We start from the raw sequence: 18,683 nt of genomic DNA on the forward strand, positions 1-18,683 counted from the left end.
TTTTATTAATGGAAAAAGAGAGATTAAATTAAAACCAAACACAGAAGCTCCGTTTAAATTCAAGTTAAAAGGAAAACAAATGGAAATTGTATTTCCCAAATGAAACTAGTTCTCAATATACCATAATAAATCATGGAGGAAATGCTCCTAGGCTTTGTTTAACAGGCAATAAAACCCTGATGCAGTTCTGAATAGTGTGCCACTACACACTACAGTAAATGGTAAGATGAGCTATGATATACATCTCAGAATCACATAACAATATTAACTAGTTTATCAATGTGTGGGCATTAAGGTGATAGCTAAAAATAAAAACATTTCAAAAATAAAAATATTCCCACTTCTATTTATGGAATTTTTTGGTAGTTATTAGTACCATTATTACCTATATACCACAGAAGTTATGTCCTTAAAAGATTTGTTATTAGAAGACATAGATGATAAAGGCAAAAATATAATGGTGATTAAGCCTCAGCTACAACTATTCTTAGGGAAGGTCTTTCTCATCTCCATTTCTCCTTAACTTGACAATAAAAAAGAAAAAGATACTTAATATTATGGAACACTGAAAACTATTTTTAATTTATATAAATCCAATGGCTTATATTTACGTATTTCTAAATTTGTATTCACAGTATTCCTTTAACATTCAGGCCCTTAGGAGACCAGAAGAGCTGACTCTTTTCCCATACATTTATTACATGAATACTCATGATTAAATAGTAACACTGGAAACTGCAAATGGATGCTATTTTATTGTAATATTTATTTTATTTGATGATATTTATTTTATTGTAATGATACTGTAATGCTATTTAGCTAGCACTTGTATTCAACAGATTCCATTGGTAGGTTTAACTGCTTGTTGCAACCAACTGTGTTTTTAAACGCAGAATAAGTTGTTGGAGGTAGTCTGATAGCTAGAAAAATGCAGGGGCTTTGAGGTCAGACAGATCTGCTCTCAATCCTGATTCTGCACTCACTTCCTGTGATCTTCAGCAAGACACTTTACCTCTCTGTGCCTCATCTTACTTCATCTATAAAATAGGGCATAATGATACATATGTGATAAAGTTAATGTGAAAATTAAATAGGATAATGCATAAAAAACTCTTAGCACTTTCCTGACTTAATACAAAATTTCCAATATTCCCAGCAAAGTTACAAAGTCAGTACCTTAGTCATCAACTGCTGTGTTACAAACCACACCAAAACTTAATGGCTTTAAAGAAACAGCTTCTATAAACTCACAATTCTGTGGGCTAGCATTTGGACTGGGCATAGCTAAGCAGTTCTTTTGGTTTCAATACAAGGGACTGCAGGAATCTGAAGGCTTAAATGACACTGGATGGTCTAAGAGGGCCTCATTCACATGTCTGACAGTTAGTCCTGGCCTCTATCTTCATGTCATCTCTTATCCTTAGAAAGACTAGTCTGGGCTTATTCACATGTTGGTGGCATGATTTCAGAAAGGCAAAAACAGAAGTTGCAAGCCCTTTTGAAGCCAAAGCTTGGAAGCAGCACAACACAAGCTCTACCATATCTTGTTAGTCAGAAAAAGACACAAAGCTAGCCTAGATGAAAGAGGATAGAGGACCAGACTCCACCTCTTGATGGGAGGATAGGCAAATGCTACATTGCACAAAAAATGCATTTACAAATGGGAAAAAATTGAGTTTAGATTTTGCAATCTTCTACAGTCTGCAAAATAGAGATGCATTTTTACAGCATCTAAACTATCTTTCAACTATAAATAATCACAGAATTCAAGCTTTCAGGGGCAAAAGGAAGTAATAGCTTACATTTCCACCCAAATGGAGTAACATTGCTCTGTTGCTTCAGTGACAGATTTCAAAAGAAGACCAAGATCAAGATCCAATGACTGATACCGTCATCTAGGTTGGTTGGTCAGTTGGTTGGTTGGTTGGTTGGTTGGCTGGTTGGGTTTTCTGTGTGCTATGAGTCCTTAACACTTTTCTATTTTGCCTACACAATAAATTCACCTCTATCTGATTTGATATTTTTACCTTCAACAAGAAGATTTCTAATTGAACATTCCACAACAAATAGCATCATCAAGAAATCTGGATTGAGTACGTAGTACTTCTAGGAACTATAAAGTTTGCAAAGAAGTAAAGAATAATATATCATTGTAGAAAGTACATATACACTTGTTGTTTTTCATTAAAATGATCACTAGGGAAAAATTTAGTTTTGTGATATAGTTAATTAGTTAGGCCTAGAGATCTATTCATACTGAATTAAGAAAGATCAAATCTATTATAATAAATAATTTTATATCTACTAATAAAAAGTTTATTAATGTATAGAGAATGCTAAAATAAAACTTGAAATTTATCCTTCGTTTATTGTACCAAATCTCATTTTACTGAAGATATTTCTAAATTTCGTGTCATAGCCAAAGAAAGTCATAATAACCATAATAATTGCTAACAGGACTTCCTTTAACCCATGTCTCTAAAAGATTCATTTCTAGAGCCACAGTCCTGAACACAACCTATTTTGCTTTGAACAAATTCATGGGGTAGGATATGCCACTAAACACAATGCATAATAAGAATCACTCCTCATGGAAGAAGAAAGGGAAAGGAAAGAGCTACTTGCTGTTTGACAATATGGTAAACAGAGAAGCAGTTTGGGGAATGGTTAACTCCCCCACTAATGGCATTTCTACGTTTTCCAAAGAGGAACTGATTCCTAAAATTGCCATTATTTTCAGGTGAATATCTGTTACAACATTGCTTCATAGAGAAACAGCTGGAAACTCAAGTAGTTTTCAATTTGAGAAAAACTGGTGCTGCCAAAATTATAATACTCAATAACAGGGAAAACCTCAATAACATAAGCGTGCCTAATCTGGTTAAGACATTTTAAAATCCTGATTACATTATGAGAAGCCAAATATACATTCATCTACAGAAAATGCACTAGCCAATGCCATGTTTGGTGGCTAGCTATTTTTCATCATATTAAACAAGGCACCTTAGCAAGAATTATAGAAATTAGATAATCCTAACTGGCAATTAGAGATTAAAGATAATCCCGTGCTGTAGTTCAGGAATCTACTCAATTTATTTTTAAGAAATCTTATAAATGTCTAAAATAACCATATTTTGTTTAAATATCTCAAAGTCTTACAGGGGTGATAGATATACTTGTATAGGTTTATATGGAATAGTTAACGTTTTTGAAAAAATAGTGACTATTCCAATATTTTAAATTATGTTGCTTACTAATCTTAATTGCCACGATTTCAAAAGACAGTTCCAAAGTGCATCTTGAACAAACAGAAAAGCAATTAGCCTAAATTAATTGCTTTGCTGATGTGATTTGCAGTAGGTATGCTTGGTGGTTTTGAAACTCATGCCAGTGCTTTCACAACTTGATGTTCTGATGATTTTTTAGCCTCTTTTTGCACCAGAGCAATTAACCAGATAATTGTTCCAATGTGAACCTGGCCTTAATCAGTATGTTTAGGTTCACAGTAGCAATTAACCAAATACTAAATATACACTTAAAAAGCAGCACTTAAAAATACTTAAAAGTACTATAAGAAGAGCTAAGGAAAAACTTGCAACATTTTTTTTTAAATAGCCATACTTTTTTCACCAAGAAGCAGAAAAAAAAGCTGAACCTATTCCTCTGCCTCTTTTCAATTAATACAAGGTATCATTATATATGAAAGGCAAGCAAAGTTTCTGGTTCTTCATTTTAAAAGTATTCCAGAGTCCCTACTTAAAGGGTAAAACCCAATGATTGAACATTAAAATCCGATTTGTTGTTCAAAAAAAAGAGGCTATAGCTTTCAGATAAGTAGCATGAAATACATAAAGCAAGCTCGATCTGAATCCAGACAATGGCACTAAATTCTCACTTTATCTGGAAGAAAGGGGACATATGAACCAATTGCCTGGATTTCAGCCAGAGTTCAAGACAAATTTAAAAGCAGTTTTATTCATCCTACAAAAGCAGCATTAATAATTCTCTCAACATGCATGTATTAAATTTCTTCTGTGAGTGAGGCCCTGTGTGAGGTGCTGAGAGGGTGAGGTGCAGGGTGAGGGCAGAGGGCCAAGATGAAGACACAGGTCCTCCTTACAAAGAGAGAAACTCATAAACAAAACCTCACATGCATACACAATGATATATGCCATCAACAGAGCAATATGCCGTGGATTCAGCTAGACAGTAACGTGATGCAGCACTTCATTATGATCACCATTATTATTTTGTCTTTTCTTTAAATCTAAAGAAATTCATATTCATTTTAAAGGAAACTATTATAGCCGTCCAACTATATTTGTTAATGTCACAAGTTTGCTTTTTACATACTTCAGTAAGTGAGAAGTAATTTTATACTGCCTTAAATTAAATATTTTATCAGTTGAGGAGAGATACACCTAAATAGGCCTTCCTATTTTTATGAAGCATAAGGGTTCAAGATGAAAGTATTCTGTTATTTATCATGTCTTCAGAAAACACCTCCCTTTATTTCTGAAAGGACTGTCATACAGAAAATAGCCCAGGCACATGCATGTCAGCTCTGCCATTTTTAATTATTACCAATCAAGTTACAGCAATTTCTCTTCTGGTTAAATGTGTGTACCTATCTTCTAAAATATTTTTTTATGACAATGTTCATAAAATCTTTTAGGCTGAAGCAAAATCCCTTGCACTAAACTAATAACTAATCACAGGAGATATTTATCATCTCAAGCCTTTTACAAGAAAATTGTCAGATTTAATCACCTTTCTCATATTTTCACTATTTACTGGGCTTTATTTATCATACATTTAAAACTGTTGACAACAGTGAGTTACTTTAACTACCATGTCTGGTTTGGAAGGTTAAGAACAGGACCTAGGAGAGGTGAGAGAGGAAAAGATGGTATAAATTTGTCTAAGCAGTCAATAAATGAAGATTTTCTTCATTGTTGGCAATTTTAGAACAGACTTCAGGTTAGAAAGCCTCCAAATCCAAGGGCTTATAGTACTGCATTCATCATCATTTAAAATGTATCCCATTCTTTCCCATAATTTGATCACAAATTCTGATTTCATAACACACAAAACATATTTTTTTTTAAAATCCTGCAAACTAAGTGCCTATCATATCTGTTTACTCATCCTTATATTGCCTAAAACACACAAAAAAGCATAGCAGCATTCTGAGTAACATATCCAGGAATACCCATAATAACGATTTTATAGAAGCTCTGTTAATTATTCTTATTATTTGTAGAAATGTTCACTTATGCATTATTGCTTACTGGGAACCAAATACAACACAGAAATTAACAACTACCTTTTTGTATGTTAGGACTATAATAATAAATAATAATAATTCACATTATTCTATTAGACAAAATAATGAGAACATGGAGGATTAATAAGTCATACTTACCCACAACAAATCTGGTTTCCATCCCACCTCCAGATGTGGAGTTAAAATCAAAGCAGGCTGAGATGTATGTATCTCATGTAGATTTTCTTTTGAAGTGATTTTACTAGTTTAAATACTCTGGTGTTGCATAAATTAATATTTTCTTAAAAATTATATCTAGTAACTACAAGTACTGAAGAACCAATATCAGAACCAATATTCAATATTACTACCTACCAAACAACTAAAAAAGTTTGTTTAAATTTGACTACACTAAGAATCTCATCTGAGGATAAGTGCGCAAATCATCTTATCAGAGAAACTTCACCTTGTAGAAAAAGTATCATTGATTATTTGAAAAATCACATATACTAAGAAAAGTATACAGATTGATTATGCCAATTATTTCTTACCAAGGGTACTGAAACCTTCCATGAAGTTAATTTCCTTTTTTTTTTTTAAACTGAAAGACAACTCATGCAAGGTATACATCTATATTCTTCTTTAATCTGCAACGATTCAGTATTTGCTACAACTGACAAGGAGCATTTACAGATAATAAAATATTTGTAAAAATGAATGTGCATCACTACATGCTTAAATAAATACCTATTCAAAATTTATTTGTGAAATTCTTTTTGAGACCAACTCTGAATCAGATGTTTTACGAGACACAAAAATGGGAGAGACTTTCTACTTTTCCTCAAGGAATTTCTTAAGGAATGAAGAGCATTTACAAACAGGGTTGTTTGGAAAAATTGCTTCTTATTACAAAATATGTTGTTTTAAAAAATCTAAAACCCTTCACATGCAGTAAAATATTCAAAATGTGTCACTTCTCAGATATCTCATAGAAAAGAGAAGATAACATTCTAATGGTATTCAGAATGATCAAGCATAGTCTTTTTTCTAAGGTCAGATGACCACAAAATTTATCATCCACGCCAAGACATTTTGGAACCCAGAGGGAACAGCACCAGCACAAATGCTAAACCTCACAGAATGCCAAGAACACACGCATGGGCTGGGACCTGGGCAAACCAGGATATGTGCCCACTCTAAGTCTGGGACAGAATAAGGTACTGTGAGACAATGAGCCCTTCTGGTCAAAGCCCTTGGACTTTGAAGACACTGAAAAAGGGGTCTGGTCCTGGTTGTGAGCTGTACAACATCTCTGGGTCTTAATTTCTTACTTTGAAAATGGGGTTAATAATTTCACCCTCAGGGTTGTTATAGAGATTAAATGAATCACTTAACACAGTGTCTGGCACAGATTGCAATAAGTAGTAGCAATTATTAGCTATTATTATTATACTTGTTCAAGAGAAAAAAGAGAAAATATTATACGAGGGTACTTCAAAAACTTCACAGAAAGATTTGCTTATCTTCTAATTCTATTTTCCCGTGAACTTTTTGAAGTACCCTCATACAATCTGACCTCACTAGCACTATAAAACCAATCATGGCTTTAAAGAAAATGTCTAATGGATAGACATCACTTTTGTAGATGGTTTGGAAGCCTGGATAGCAGTTATTCCAATACCGTCCTATCTTTCTAGGGATGGTCTTACAAATAATTGTAAATATATGAACATAAAAAAGTGTCAAAATTTGCCTACTTCAAACTAATGTCACTAGCTCAGAAAGACTCCATTCTGTCCCTACGGTCCTTCCAGAACTCAGTAAAATATCTTTCATTGTTCCTTTTGCAAAAATATGGCTAAGTATCACAGAACACACACAAAATTACTTAGTGGATTACAGAAATAAGATAAAATTCAGTTTTACTAAAGCTCTACCTAACCAGCCCAGCCATATTATTAGGTACCAAAAGTATGCAGGCAGACTGCTCCATATTCTAAAGAGGCAGTACAGTGTTGCTATAAATACCACCACAGAGCTGCTTCAACAGTAAGTATTATTTTTGCTGCCTCTTTATTTCCAAGTTTTCAGGCTTTTACAGGAGAAAAGTGCTCAAACTTCACACTCAATACTCCAAGGTGAAAAGTATTCCTTTCCTACAGACCACATAACTTTAATAGAAAACAGAATATTCTTGAACTCAAATGCAACTATGCCTGCTGGATTTAATGGATAGGTCTGTCCCCCTTCGGCAATCTTTAAACTTCAGTCTCTAGGAGAATTAAGTAATATTAGGGGATTGAAATGAAATAAGATTCTAAGTCCACTGTGACATGACATTCACAGGAAGATAGTAGATTATCCACCTAGTCCTTCAACACTTATAAATACAATATATAGCATATGTTCACAAAACAATTCTTGGAAATAAAACACAATGGGCACTCAGCAAATATTTTATATCACCAACACCTGCTCAAATCCTCTCTGAACTTTATTTCTAAATATCACGGTTTTTTATTGAATCAACGGAAATTTGAAAGAAGAAACAGAATAAACATCCAGAGAAGATCAAGGGAGTTAGAAAAATCTTTATATAAAGTCTCATTGAGTTTTACATGAGCCAGGGTACTGTCAGTCTCATTGAAAAGGGTGGTGGAACAATCTGCCACTCTACAACTTTAACCTAGTAAACCTAAAAGACTAAAAGGGGATTTTCCTATAGAAAAAGAAAAGAGAAAAAATAGTATTAAGATTTTCTTAATACTAAAAAAAAAGAAAGCATGAATCAAATACTAAGCACTGCCAATGAATTCATTTTTAAACAAACAACTTTAAATCACAGGTTTAAAGTTGGAGGAAGTTTAGTAAACTAGTTCAACCCTCCTTATAATTCCCAAAACTCTTTCACAACATTCTTGTTTAAAGAGTTAGATTGAGTTCTCTATTTTGGAAGACAGTAGAAAATGAAAGTTTTAATTTATTTTGAGCTGAATGCTGTCTCTCTCTGTAACTTCCACCTGTTGGCCAAAGTTCTCGTGCCTGAAATAACAAAGAACTTATTTAGGCAAACCAATTAACTATTATCTGTTAATATATGTTATCAGACTCAACTTAAAAAGAACTATTTGATTTAAAATATAAAATATCTAATAATTTCTGCACTTTGGATTTTAATTCATTTGTAGACTAGGTGGGGGACAGACAGATAATCTAAAAGAATGCATCATGCCTGGTAGGAAGAGTGGAAAACTGCAGAACAGCCAGAGAATAGCCCATTCCTCATCCTGAAAAGATTATTGGTATGAGAAAATGTGGGCCTAGTGTTGCCAGTTCCAAAACAAGGCCCAAATTCAGAATTTTTATGTGAACTATCCCAATTTTTAAAGTGTTGGCAACTAATTTAACTTTTTAAAATACTGTATATGCCAAACTAAACAGCTCCGTGGACTAGACTCAGCTATGGCCCACCAGTCTGCAAGTTCAAACGGTCTTATTTATAAGTTTTATTTAAAGAGAAAATATGTATGGTTACTATTCTAAACTCTAGAACATATGAAGTGAAACTGCAATATATAACAAATCTTAGTTTGTACTTGAAAGAAACTGGCCACAATAGTCTAAGATTCAAAATTCTCCAAAATTGAGAGTGCCTACTGATGTAATAGCTTCCCTTACTTACGTAAATGTAAGATTCACAAAGCAAATTAAGGCAATATAATTTACTTTAACAATCACCCTGACTTTTGTTATACTTGGGACTTTAGCTAATGAATACTAGAGAATCTTTCATTTCTCTTGTGTTGTCTTCCTATATTGTTCTCCTAATTCATGAGCAAGAATGGTCAACATCAATGAAAGAATCATGTTTTTATAACGGGGATACTGACAATAGACTTGAACTCTTTTTTCATGACTAATGGTAAAAATTAAAAATTGGGAGATTAATTATATCTTTGATTGTCAATTTAAAAATTCAAAATAGCTTTTGTAAGGATCTGTTAAAATCAATTAGATATCATTTAATTATTATTGGCAAAAAGGAACAAAAGAGCCATTATAAGCAAATTGCTATGAAGATGCTCAGAACCATTCAGTCTTTTAAATATCAGATTTTTACATCCGAACATTCTGCTTTTGGACTGTGTCAAACATGCAAAAACATTGAAGACCAAATTGGCTGTGAAATAACAAAAGATACATATCAAATACAAATAAATATTTCAATAAACATACAGTCAGAGAGTGTGGAGGAGGCATAATAACCAGATGTTTAATTTAAATCATTGATAGAAATAGTCAATGTCTTCTTTTCATAAAACACTTAGATTTTATTTGTATTCAAAAGCAATGGTAAATGTCAAATGACTACTAGACCATCCTTCTGAATACAAGAAAATATCATGCTGGTTAAGTCTCTAAACACAAAAAGTGCTTTTAGAAAAACAAAGATAAAGAACAGCACGTCTTATCACACAGATCAATTCAAGGACCATAGAATGCTAACAGATACCATGAGCATAATAGTGAAGTCCTTCAATTACTACATATTTTTAAATTTTGACCTTCAAAAAATATGTTCACAGGTAAGAGCTTTTAAAACCTAGGATAAATCATATATTAGGAACTGAGATAAGTATCAATGTGAGGAATCTTTTATTAAAACCAGCAACATTAAAGATAGATCCTTGTAATAGGTGACATATAAAATAATATCTGAAGGTTCTATTATACTTTTATTATGAATGAAAATAACGAGCTTAGTAAAAAAAAAAAAAAAGAAACAAGAAAAGAAACCTAAGAATTTTACGTAGAAATGTCAATTGCTTGTTAAGTCCCAGCTATGAAATAGAAAATTGATTCATTAGCCATCTCTTTCTCTTGTTTGTCCTCGCCCAGCTTTTACCGTATGTAGCAATGATGGAAAAATACATCCATCGAAAAGCCAAAGAGAAGTCAAACAAATGGTCTAAATTTAATAGAAATAGTATGACCTTCCCCTAAACAAAAGATGTTGAAGTGATTAAATGAGAACACGTGTAAAGTGCTTGTCAATTACCTGGGCAATAAAGGTTACTTTTGTCCTCTCTATCCTTACCAGGCTCACTATTATCATTAAGTCTTACGTCACCTAAAGAGAATGACCTTTGAGAGCAGCAAAGGTCTCAGTGCACTGAGGACTCAGTGCCCCATAGTCTGAGACACACTATTAAGTATTTAGTAGGGGGTTAATAAATGCTTCCTGATTTACTGGAGGATAATAATAATGAACAAATGTAAAACAGAAGCTATTTGATAGGCTAAATGCATTACTGCATTCAGTGCCCTCTATATGAAAGGTTACTAACCCATCTCAGCTAAGTGCTGAAATTATAATTAAGTCTGATGATAAGTCCTAGATTTATACCAATATAATTACAAATATTACTTAGCTTAGTAATACAGTATGGCAAGAACAATGAGATGAGTAATTTAGATGATACTGCAAAGTGGGTTTTAATGTTTGAAACTTCTATTACAGTACACAGGATAAGTGCAAGCAGTGTAATTAAAACCTAAGTCTGATCTTTAAAACTCTACTGCTCAACCTCATTAAAATGCACGTTTTCTCAATTAATCCCAACTTTTCCATTAAAAATATAAAAATACACTTTCATTCCTTGCAAATAAATCTCTACAGTATATATATTTAGGATCAAACACCAAGTAACCATTACAGTTAAGTAGGAAATAAAACTATTGAAATAGCACAAGGTTTGAGTACATGGAGCCTAACAAAGGAAAGGAAAGACAAAGTGAGGGCTGCCCACTTTTTCATTTGTAAATTACTCAGTTATAGCTAAATAAGCATTTAAAGAGCTATAAAATTAGAAATCCCTGAACATTTTTGTATAAATGGTACAAACCTAAGCAAAATGTTTATTTAGGAGATAACCCATATAATCATACATGGACTTCATCATATTTACCAATTAGTATATTTGCCAATTACTGACTCTTCTACACATGTCAGGTTTACAGAAATTTGTTGTGGAATATAATCATTTAGTTGCAGATACAGTTTTCTCCTTTTAATTCAATGCATTACTAAGAAATTTATCTCAATATTAAGCTAATGTTACAACAGCTAAAACCACAAGGTAATATTTATATATGTACTTTATTATTTGTTATGAAACTTTTTAAAGATTATTTTAAAGTGTCATATAATTGTCTATATAGAAAAATGTTGATTATAAAGATTTTATTTTTTAAATTTATATCATTTCAATTTTCTTTAGTTTTTTTATATGCTTCACATAGTAAATATTAAAAACAATAAACACTTTTTATAAATGATGATCACAAGCCCATTCTAGATTAGTAAATTTTTAAAGAAAAATTTTACTAAAAAGAGCCAAGTCAAGCTATCACATAATTTTTTAAGAGTAATTCGGGGTAATTTAAGAAAATATCACTAGAATTTACCATAACTGGGTAAAATGGAATCTATATGATTTTATTTTTAAAGTATAAAAGGAAATTAAAAGTGGGATGGAGGGTCTTGAATTTAAAGCATTATCTGATACAAATCTAATAAATTATTTCTATTTATAAAAAAATTAAAAATAGGTTCTAATTTTAGCTGAAATAGTGTTTTCTATTTTTCTAAGTTTTTCTAAGCAAAATATTTTTGGTGATCTATCTTTAAAAAAAAATCTTGGTAAAAATCCTATGTAAAGCCTATAATTACAAACCTACCTAAACTAAGCTGTAGTGCTAGTGTCAATATGCAGTTGTTTCATTACAAAAGTCTACTTTCAGGGGTTTCCCTGTATCTTTCCTTCCTTCATGCTATATTTGGAATACCAATATAGGTTTACCATTATTTACAGGTAAAGATTTCCCATTTTACACATTTTTACACTATATACTAAACTGTTCATCATATGACTTCCATTTTCAAAACAAATTACATTTGTACAGAGAACAAAATGTCATCCTCAGGAAAGGGTCTAAATGTATAATTCTTGAGATAATTTCTCAGAATCATTTTCCTTAATAAATAAGTGAAGAGTAAAATCAACCACAAATGTTATAAGAGATATTAAAATGACAAATAGACAATATATCCTGGATGGGTAACAAGAAAAAAATTCAACAGACTACGGTTGTTCTAATTGTTTAGGCAAACGTTAGTATCAAAGCACATAAAAACTTTGCTGCATTTATAAGCAATGAATACGTTGAAAGTATGTAAGTGTAATTCAAAAAGTTCATGGAAAAATAGAACTGAAAGATAATATGAATCTCTCCATTAGCTTTCTGAAGTACCTGCATACATCGAGATGGCTTTCAAAATTTAAACATATCAATTTGAAAAGGCAATTTTACTTTAAGTTGACATGTCTTGTCATAATGATAATTAGTTAGTGTCTGCTACATGTTTTCCTCTGGAAAAGTGTCTTTAAGCTGTTACAATGGTTACCTGTCATTTATGATCCAGTTCAGACAGAGATTGAGAGAGCTAAGATTTTTGCACCTCTTGACAATTTCCATCACAGTTTCATTATCCAGTTCAGTGATGTGACGTAGGTCCAAGCTGGAAAGGTTTCTTAGCTAATGAGATAAAATGAAAGATGAAAAAAGTAAATGCAGCATTCATTCTCAAAAATTTTAAATATAGTTTATTACAAGATACAGTATCACTGTACAATATTTATAATAGATAATAGTTGAGAATCTTTTAATTAAATATTAATTATGTAATATTTTACATACTAAACTTAAAATGAGTATGGAAATCTATGGTGAATATATGAATGGCAACAAACATTAAAATAAAACAGATTTTACTGAGGCATCATAAAAATTAAAAGTTAGCAATCTATTGTCTAACAGGTGGGCAAGCTGTTGAATATATTACATTAAGTACCTACAATCTGATAAGATTATTTTCTCTAACGTTCAACTTCAGATATTTATTTTCATAATTATAATGCCACATTATATATTTGCCATAATTATAATGTCACATTATAATGCCAATGTCATATTTTAAAGATAAAATATGAATAAATGGTTGAGAGATACCTTGGTATTATTTTATCAATGTACTTCAAATTGTGCCATTCTGAGTGTATGCTTCACTACGAAACAAAACATTGTTTAAGAAGTGAAGGTTTTTCTCAATACCATCTTTTCCATTTCTTCATTTTCTCTACCCCTTCCTCGAACTTTCTTGTCTTTCCCTGATGTTTAGTCTCCAAAGTAAATTAATGGCATCATTTACATAAAGTGGAAGGATCTTAATTATCCTCTTCAAATAAGCTACATTTTCAAAGAAGCTATTTTTGCTTACTAATATGCAAAGAATTAATCTAGAGATATGTGGTAGACCAAATAACACTCACATCCCTCCCACCAAAGATTTCTATGTCCTAATGTGTTACCGACTTTGCAGATGTGAATAAAGTAACAAATCTTTAGATGTGGAGATTATCCCAGATTATCTGAGTAGGTCCAATCTAATCATATGAGTAGACTCTTACTCAGCTAAAGTCAGAGAAATGTGATGGAAGATATAGGAGACATTTGAATCATGAAAGGGATCCAACTTGCCTTTACTAGCTTTGAACATGGAGAAAGGGGGCCAGAAGCCAAGAAACATGTCCTGCTCTAGATCTGGGAAGAGCCCTTAGCAAACAACCAGTAAGAAATGGGACCTCGGACCTACAATCCGAAGGAACTTAATTATGTCAAAAGCCTGAAGGAGCAAGAAAATAGATTCTCCCCCTCAAGCTTCTAGGAAGGAAGACAATCCAGCTGACACCTTGAGTTTAGCCTGGTGAGACCTGTGTCAGACGGACTTCTAACTTAAAGAACAGTGATAATAAATTTGTGCTGTTTTAAGCTGCTAAATATGCGGGGAATTTGTTACGGCAGCAATAGAAAATTAGTATACAGTATTTCCAGCAACTTGAGGGAACTCTCCAGGACTGGCTTGCTTCTCTGTCCCACCATCAAATCCTTTTATAGAGGGTGCAGGTTATCTGCAGGAAGCAGATTTGCAGGTATAATTCCACTACCAAAGGCCTCAGAGAGGTGAAACAGCTAAGTCCCACCTGAAAGTCAGTTCAGCTTAAACACCAAGAGAAAGAGCAGATACTTGAATTTCCACTGAAAATGTTCTATATCTTTGCTGTTCAATATAATAACCCCTAATTACATGCAGCTACTGAGCACTTGAAATGTGATCAGTGTGACAGGACGTGAATTTTTTATTTTGTTTAATTTTAATTAATTTACATTTAAAATTTATATGTGCATGTGGCTAGTGGCTACACTGTTGTGCAGCACAGCTCTAGAGAATGGTCATCGGGAGGGACCACCAGGCAGCACTCGTACCCTCTTGCACCTCAGCTCACAGAGAAGCTACACAGAGAGAGTTCAAAGAATCACTACTCATTGCTCCCTGAAGCATGCTGCAGAACTATGGAAACAGAAATAGCTAAGAGACATAAAATACAAAAAGGTCCCCAACAGTAAGTAAATTCTTTGTAATTGAGACAGCAAGATTCTGTAATGTCTTCTTCTAAGGGCTGAATTCTGAGCATTTGTAAAGAGAGAGCTTCAGGAAAACCTCTCTGCAATTGGCCTATCTGGCCAGATGTTCAAGGAAGTCATGTTCAGTCCACCGTGGAACTCAGGAAAATGGCAATCCTGAATGGAGGCAGAACCAGGAAAGAAGAAACGGGTTCTGACAAAGTTTCTACTCAAGTCACCATGGGCTAAGGGCTTTACAAATCAGAACATGACTGGTACTAGGCAACCAAAGCACACTGTAGGGGAATGGACTCACCCTTGTTAAAATAAAACAGAACTTCAGAGCTTTCTTAGCAGCTTCAGGCAGCTAACCAATCAGAAACTGGGCTGACTGCCTCAGTTTCCCTTTCCTCATGGGTCTCCTCGCTCTGATAATTATAGTCGACACCAAGTCCAGAACCCAAAGGTGAGCTGTTTGGGCCCTAAATTCTACGACAAACATAGCTATTCATCCCTGTCCCTTACCTCTCAACTGTAGTTAACATAGGCTGGTATTAAACAAAACAAAACAATAATGACCTTTTTTTTTTTAAGTATCTAAAGGAACAAAAAAATAAAGAACTATGTAAAATACAGAATAAATAGCAAAATAAGTTTCTATACTCTTTCTGACCTCTCTTAAAGAAACAAAGGGCTGATATGCATGCTCCTTGCTATGTTTTCTTCCTTCAATACCTGACATATCTCCATGTGGTGGAGGTGAAGTCATCCACAGTAATGGCTGGGCTTGGAGCACAATGGGAGGCTGTGACTTGAGTGCCAATGTCTTTTATGAACGGAAGATGCAGATGCCAAGAGTATAGAAGAAGAAGGCAGTAAAACGGGAGAGACAATCGTAATGTCAAATAGCACAAGTCTCAGTGTTTTATTAATTAGATCTGTTGTTATGTTTCATGAGAGGTAGGAGAGCTATGGTCTGGAAAAAGCTATGCAGAGCAAAGAGGATCCTGTCCCCACCTTCTGACCCTGAGAAACACAGTGAGAAAATAAACAGGTGTGACAGGCAGAATTCTAAGATAACCCCAATGACTCATGCCCTAGTATAATCCCTGCCCCTCGAGTGTGGCAGTACATGTGAATAAGATGAGACAATATCCTCCTTATAACGTCAAGGTAAAAGCATTTTGTAGTTATAATGATGCTTCCTGATCAGTTGACAATGAATGAATCAAAAGGGAGAGTATCCTGGGTGGGCCTGGCCTAATCAATTGAGCCCTCAGAAATGGTCTAAAGGTCAGAGAGATTCCCCTGCTGGCCTTGTAGAAGTAAGCAGCCATGCTGTGAGAGGGACTATGAGAGGCCTCTAGGAGCTGAGATCAGTCTTTGGCTAACAGCCAGCAAGCCAGCAAGAAAATGGGGACCTCAGTCCTACAACCACAGGGAATTGAATTCTTCCAACAACTACATGAGTTTGTAAGAGAATCTGAGCTCTAGAAAGAAATGTAGCCCCAGTTGAGACCTTGATTGCCTTGTTAGACCCTAGGCAGAGGACCCAGATAAGCCATGTCTAAACTCCTGACCCATGGAAATAGTAAGATGATAAATGTACATTGTTTTAAGCTGCTAAATTTGTGATAATTTGTTGCACACCAATACAAAACTAATATAGAAGGGCTGCAGGGGGTACCCTGTCTTTGAATAGACTCTAGGCTTCATTTAAGAAGAGGGGAAAATCATTAGCCACTTTAAACACTGAAGCTCACTGCCCTCCTTTACAAGCATATGATCACAAAAGCAGAGTGAGATGCTTGACCCATTCAGCTTTCTCCTATAGGTTTATAGTCAGCTGCCAAGAAAGTACTTCCTAGAAGACAGCTCTGATGTGGCCACTATTGTTAGCTCCACATTAGGAGAGAGAGAGAGAGAGAGAAAGACAGAGGAAAAGGGGGGAGGTCCTGCTAAATTTCTCAAACCAATCCTTACTCACGGGAAGATGGGTTTAATGGAAACACTTCATGAAAATGTTTTCACAGCCCCTGGGTTTTACTCAATTCATATTTTGCCAATAGTCACATGCTTCCATGTATATTTTAATATCACAAGTTAACTGCTTTTTTACTTTCCCTAACGTTTTATTTTTCAGAAAATTTTGCATTAGTGCTGGAAAAGTAGCTAAAATGGTTTCATTCGTTAAGTATTCTTATTCTTTATTGAGCAAAAATGAACTTATACTTGTGAAGAAACTCAGTCACTGTTAGATTTGATACATCTCTTATTAATGCTCCCCTCACTAATGCTACCTACACTTCTGTTTTCTATCTAAAAACCACCATTTTTTTAAACCACTTTATTTTTACAGTTAGCTTTCTTTACAGGGCATTTTTGATCCCCACACCCAAAAAAGTTTTTAGCGCTGTTAGAGATGTACTGTTCCAGTAATACATGAAGAACCAAACAGCCTCTTTGAACCGCAGAAGCTGGGCAGATTGCTAGGCTCATGTTCTGACAGCAGCCCCATGTTGGTACCAGAGAAAACTTAGAAATAAATACATTAAATGGACCCACAGGTTTCTTTGGAAGCTGCTGACTATCTTCCAGGCCACCAACTTCAATTTGGGGAAGACTTCCACATGTTTCTAAAAGCCTCCTGTAGGTCACATACAACGCAGAATCCCATTTTATAAGGGAAAGAAATTGAGTATCCAGCAGCAGCGGCGGCCCCTCCTCACCCGAACATCAGTGCCCTCCAGACCCAGGCTCCCCAAAAATATCTCCTCAAGCCAAAGCCCCAGGACCCCAAGGACTGCATTTGCACACCTTCCCACGCAACTCCTCCTCGGGACCTGACCTGACTGAATGACATTTACCAGCCAACTGCTCCCAACAACTCGCCCTACGAGAGCCCGTCTGCCTGCTGTGTTCATCAGACTGCCCAGTGGAACAGAAGATACTCTGCTCATTTCAGCTGATCTGTGGACAGTGAAACCCCCTGCCACAATGAATAAACATCAAAGAAAAGATACCAGAAATATGAAAAATCAAGAAAGTACACCACCAAAAGATAATAAATCTTAAGCTCTAGATCTTATAGAAAAAGAAGCCCTTGAAATGACTGACAAGGAATTTCGAGTGATAATTCTAAGGAAACTGAATGAGATACAAGAAAACTCAGCTAGACATCATGATGAAAAGAGGAAAAGTATACAGGACCTGAAAGAGGAAATGTACAAGGAAATCAATGCCCTGAAAAAAAACGTATCAGAACTTGCCGAACTGAAGAAGTTATTCAGCGAAATAAAAAACACAACGGAGAGTTTAACCAGCAGGCTTGTCGAAGTTGAAGAGAGAACCTCTGAACTTGAAGATGGGCTGTCTGAAATAACACAAGCAGACAAAAAGAAAGAAAAAAGAATCAAAGGCATTGAAGAAAATCTGAGAGAGATATCAGACAACCTTAAGTGCTCAAATATCCAAGTCATGGGTATTCCAGAAGGGGAGGAAAATGGAGATTCCATTGAAAACATATTCAACAAAATAGTGGCAGAAAACTTCCCAGGTAGAGGAAAAATCACAGATCTTCAGATCCAGGAAGCTCAACGATCTCCAAACGTATTCAACCCAAAAAGGTCTTCTTCAAGACATGTTATACTCAAATTGGCAAAACTCAGAGACAAAGAGAGAATCTTAAAAGCTGCAAGAGAGAAGCGTCAAATCACCTATAAGGGAGCCCCAATCAGGCTAACATCAGACTTTTCATCACAAACCCTAAAAGCCAGAAAGGAATGGGATGATATATTCAAAATACTAAAAGACAGAGATTGTCAGCCAAGAATACTCTACCCTGCAAGGCTATCGTTCCGAAATGAAGGGCAAATAGTAAATTTCTCAGACA

General features: G+C 34.4%; 1 protein-coding gene across 1 annotated transcript in view; it reads right to left on the reverse strand.

Annotated features, from left to right (window-relative positions):
• Positions 1-18,683, reverse strand: part of FBXL17 (F-box and leucine rich repeat protein 17) — a 518,884-nt gene that overhangs the window by 322,926 nt on the left and 177,275 nt on the right. The window contains exon 6 of the mRNA XM_063087474.1: positions 12,735-12,865. Coding sequence (XP_062943544.1) covers positions 12,735-12,865 — 131 coding nt within the window. The remainder of the gene's footprint in view (positions 1-12,734; positions 12,866-18,683) is intronic.

Source organism: Cynocephalus volans, chromosome 2, assembly GCF_027409185.1.
Source record: "Cynocephalus volans isolate mCynVol1 chromosome 2, mCynVol1.pri, whole genome shotgun sequence".
In the NCBI taxonomy this organism is placed as follows: Eukaryota; Metazoa; Chordata; class Mammalia; order Dermoptera; family Cynocephalidae; genus Cynocephalus; species Cynocephalus volans.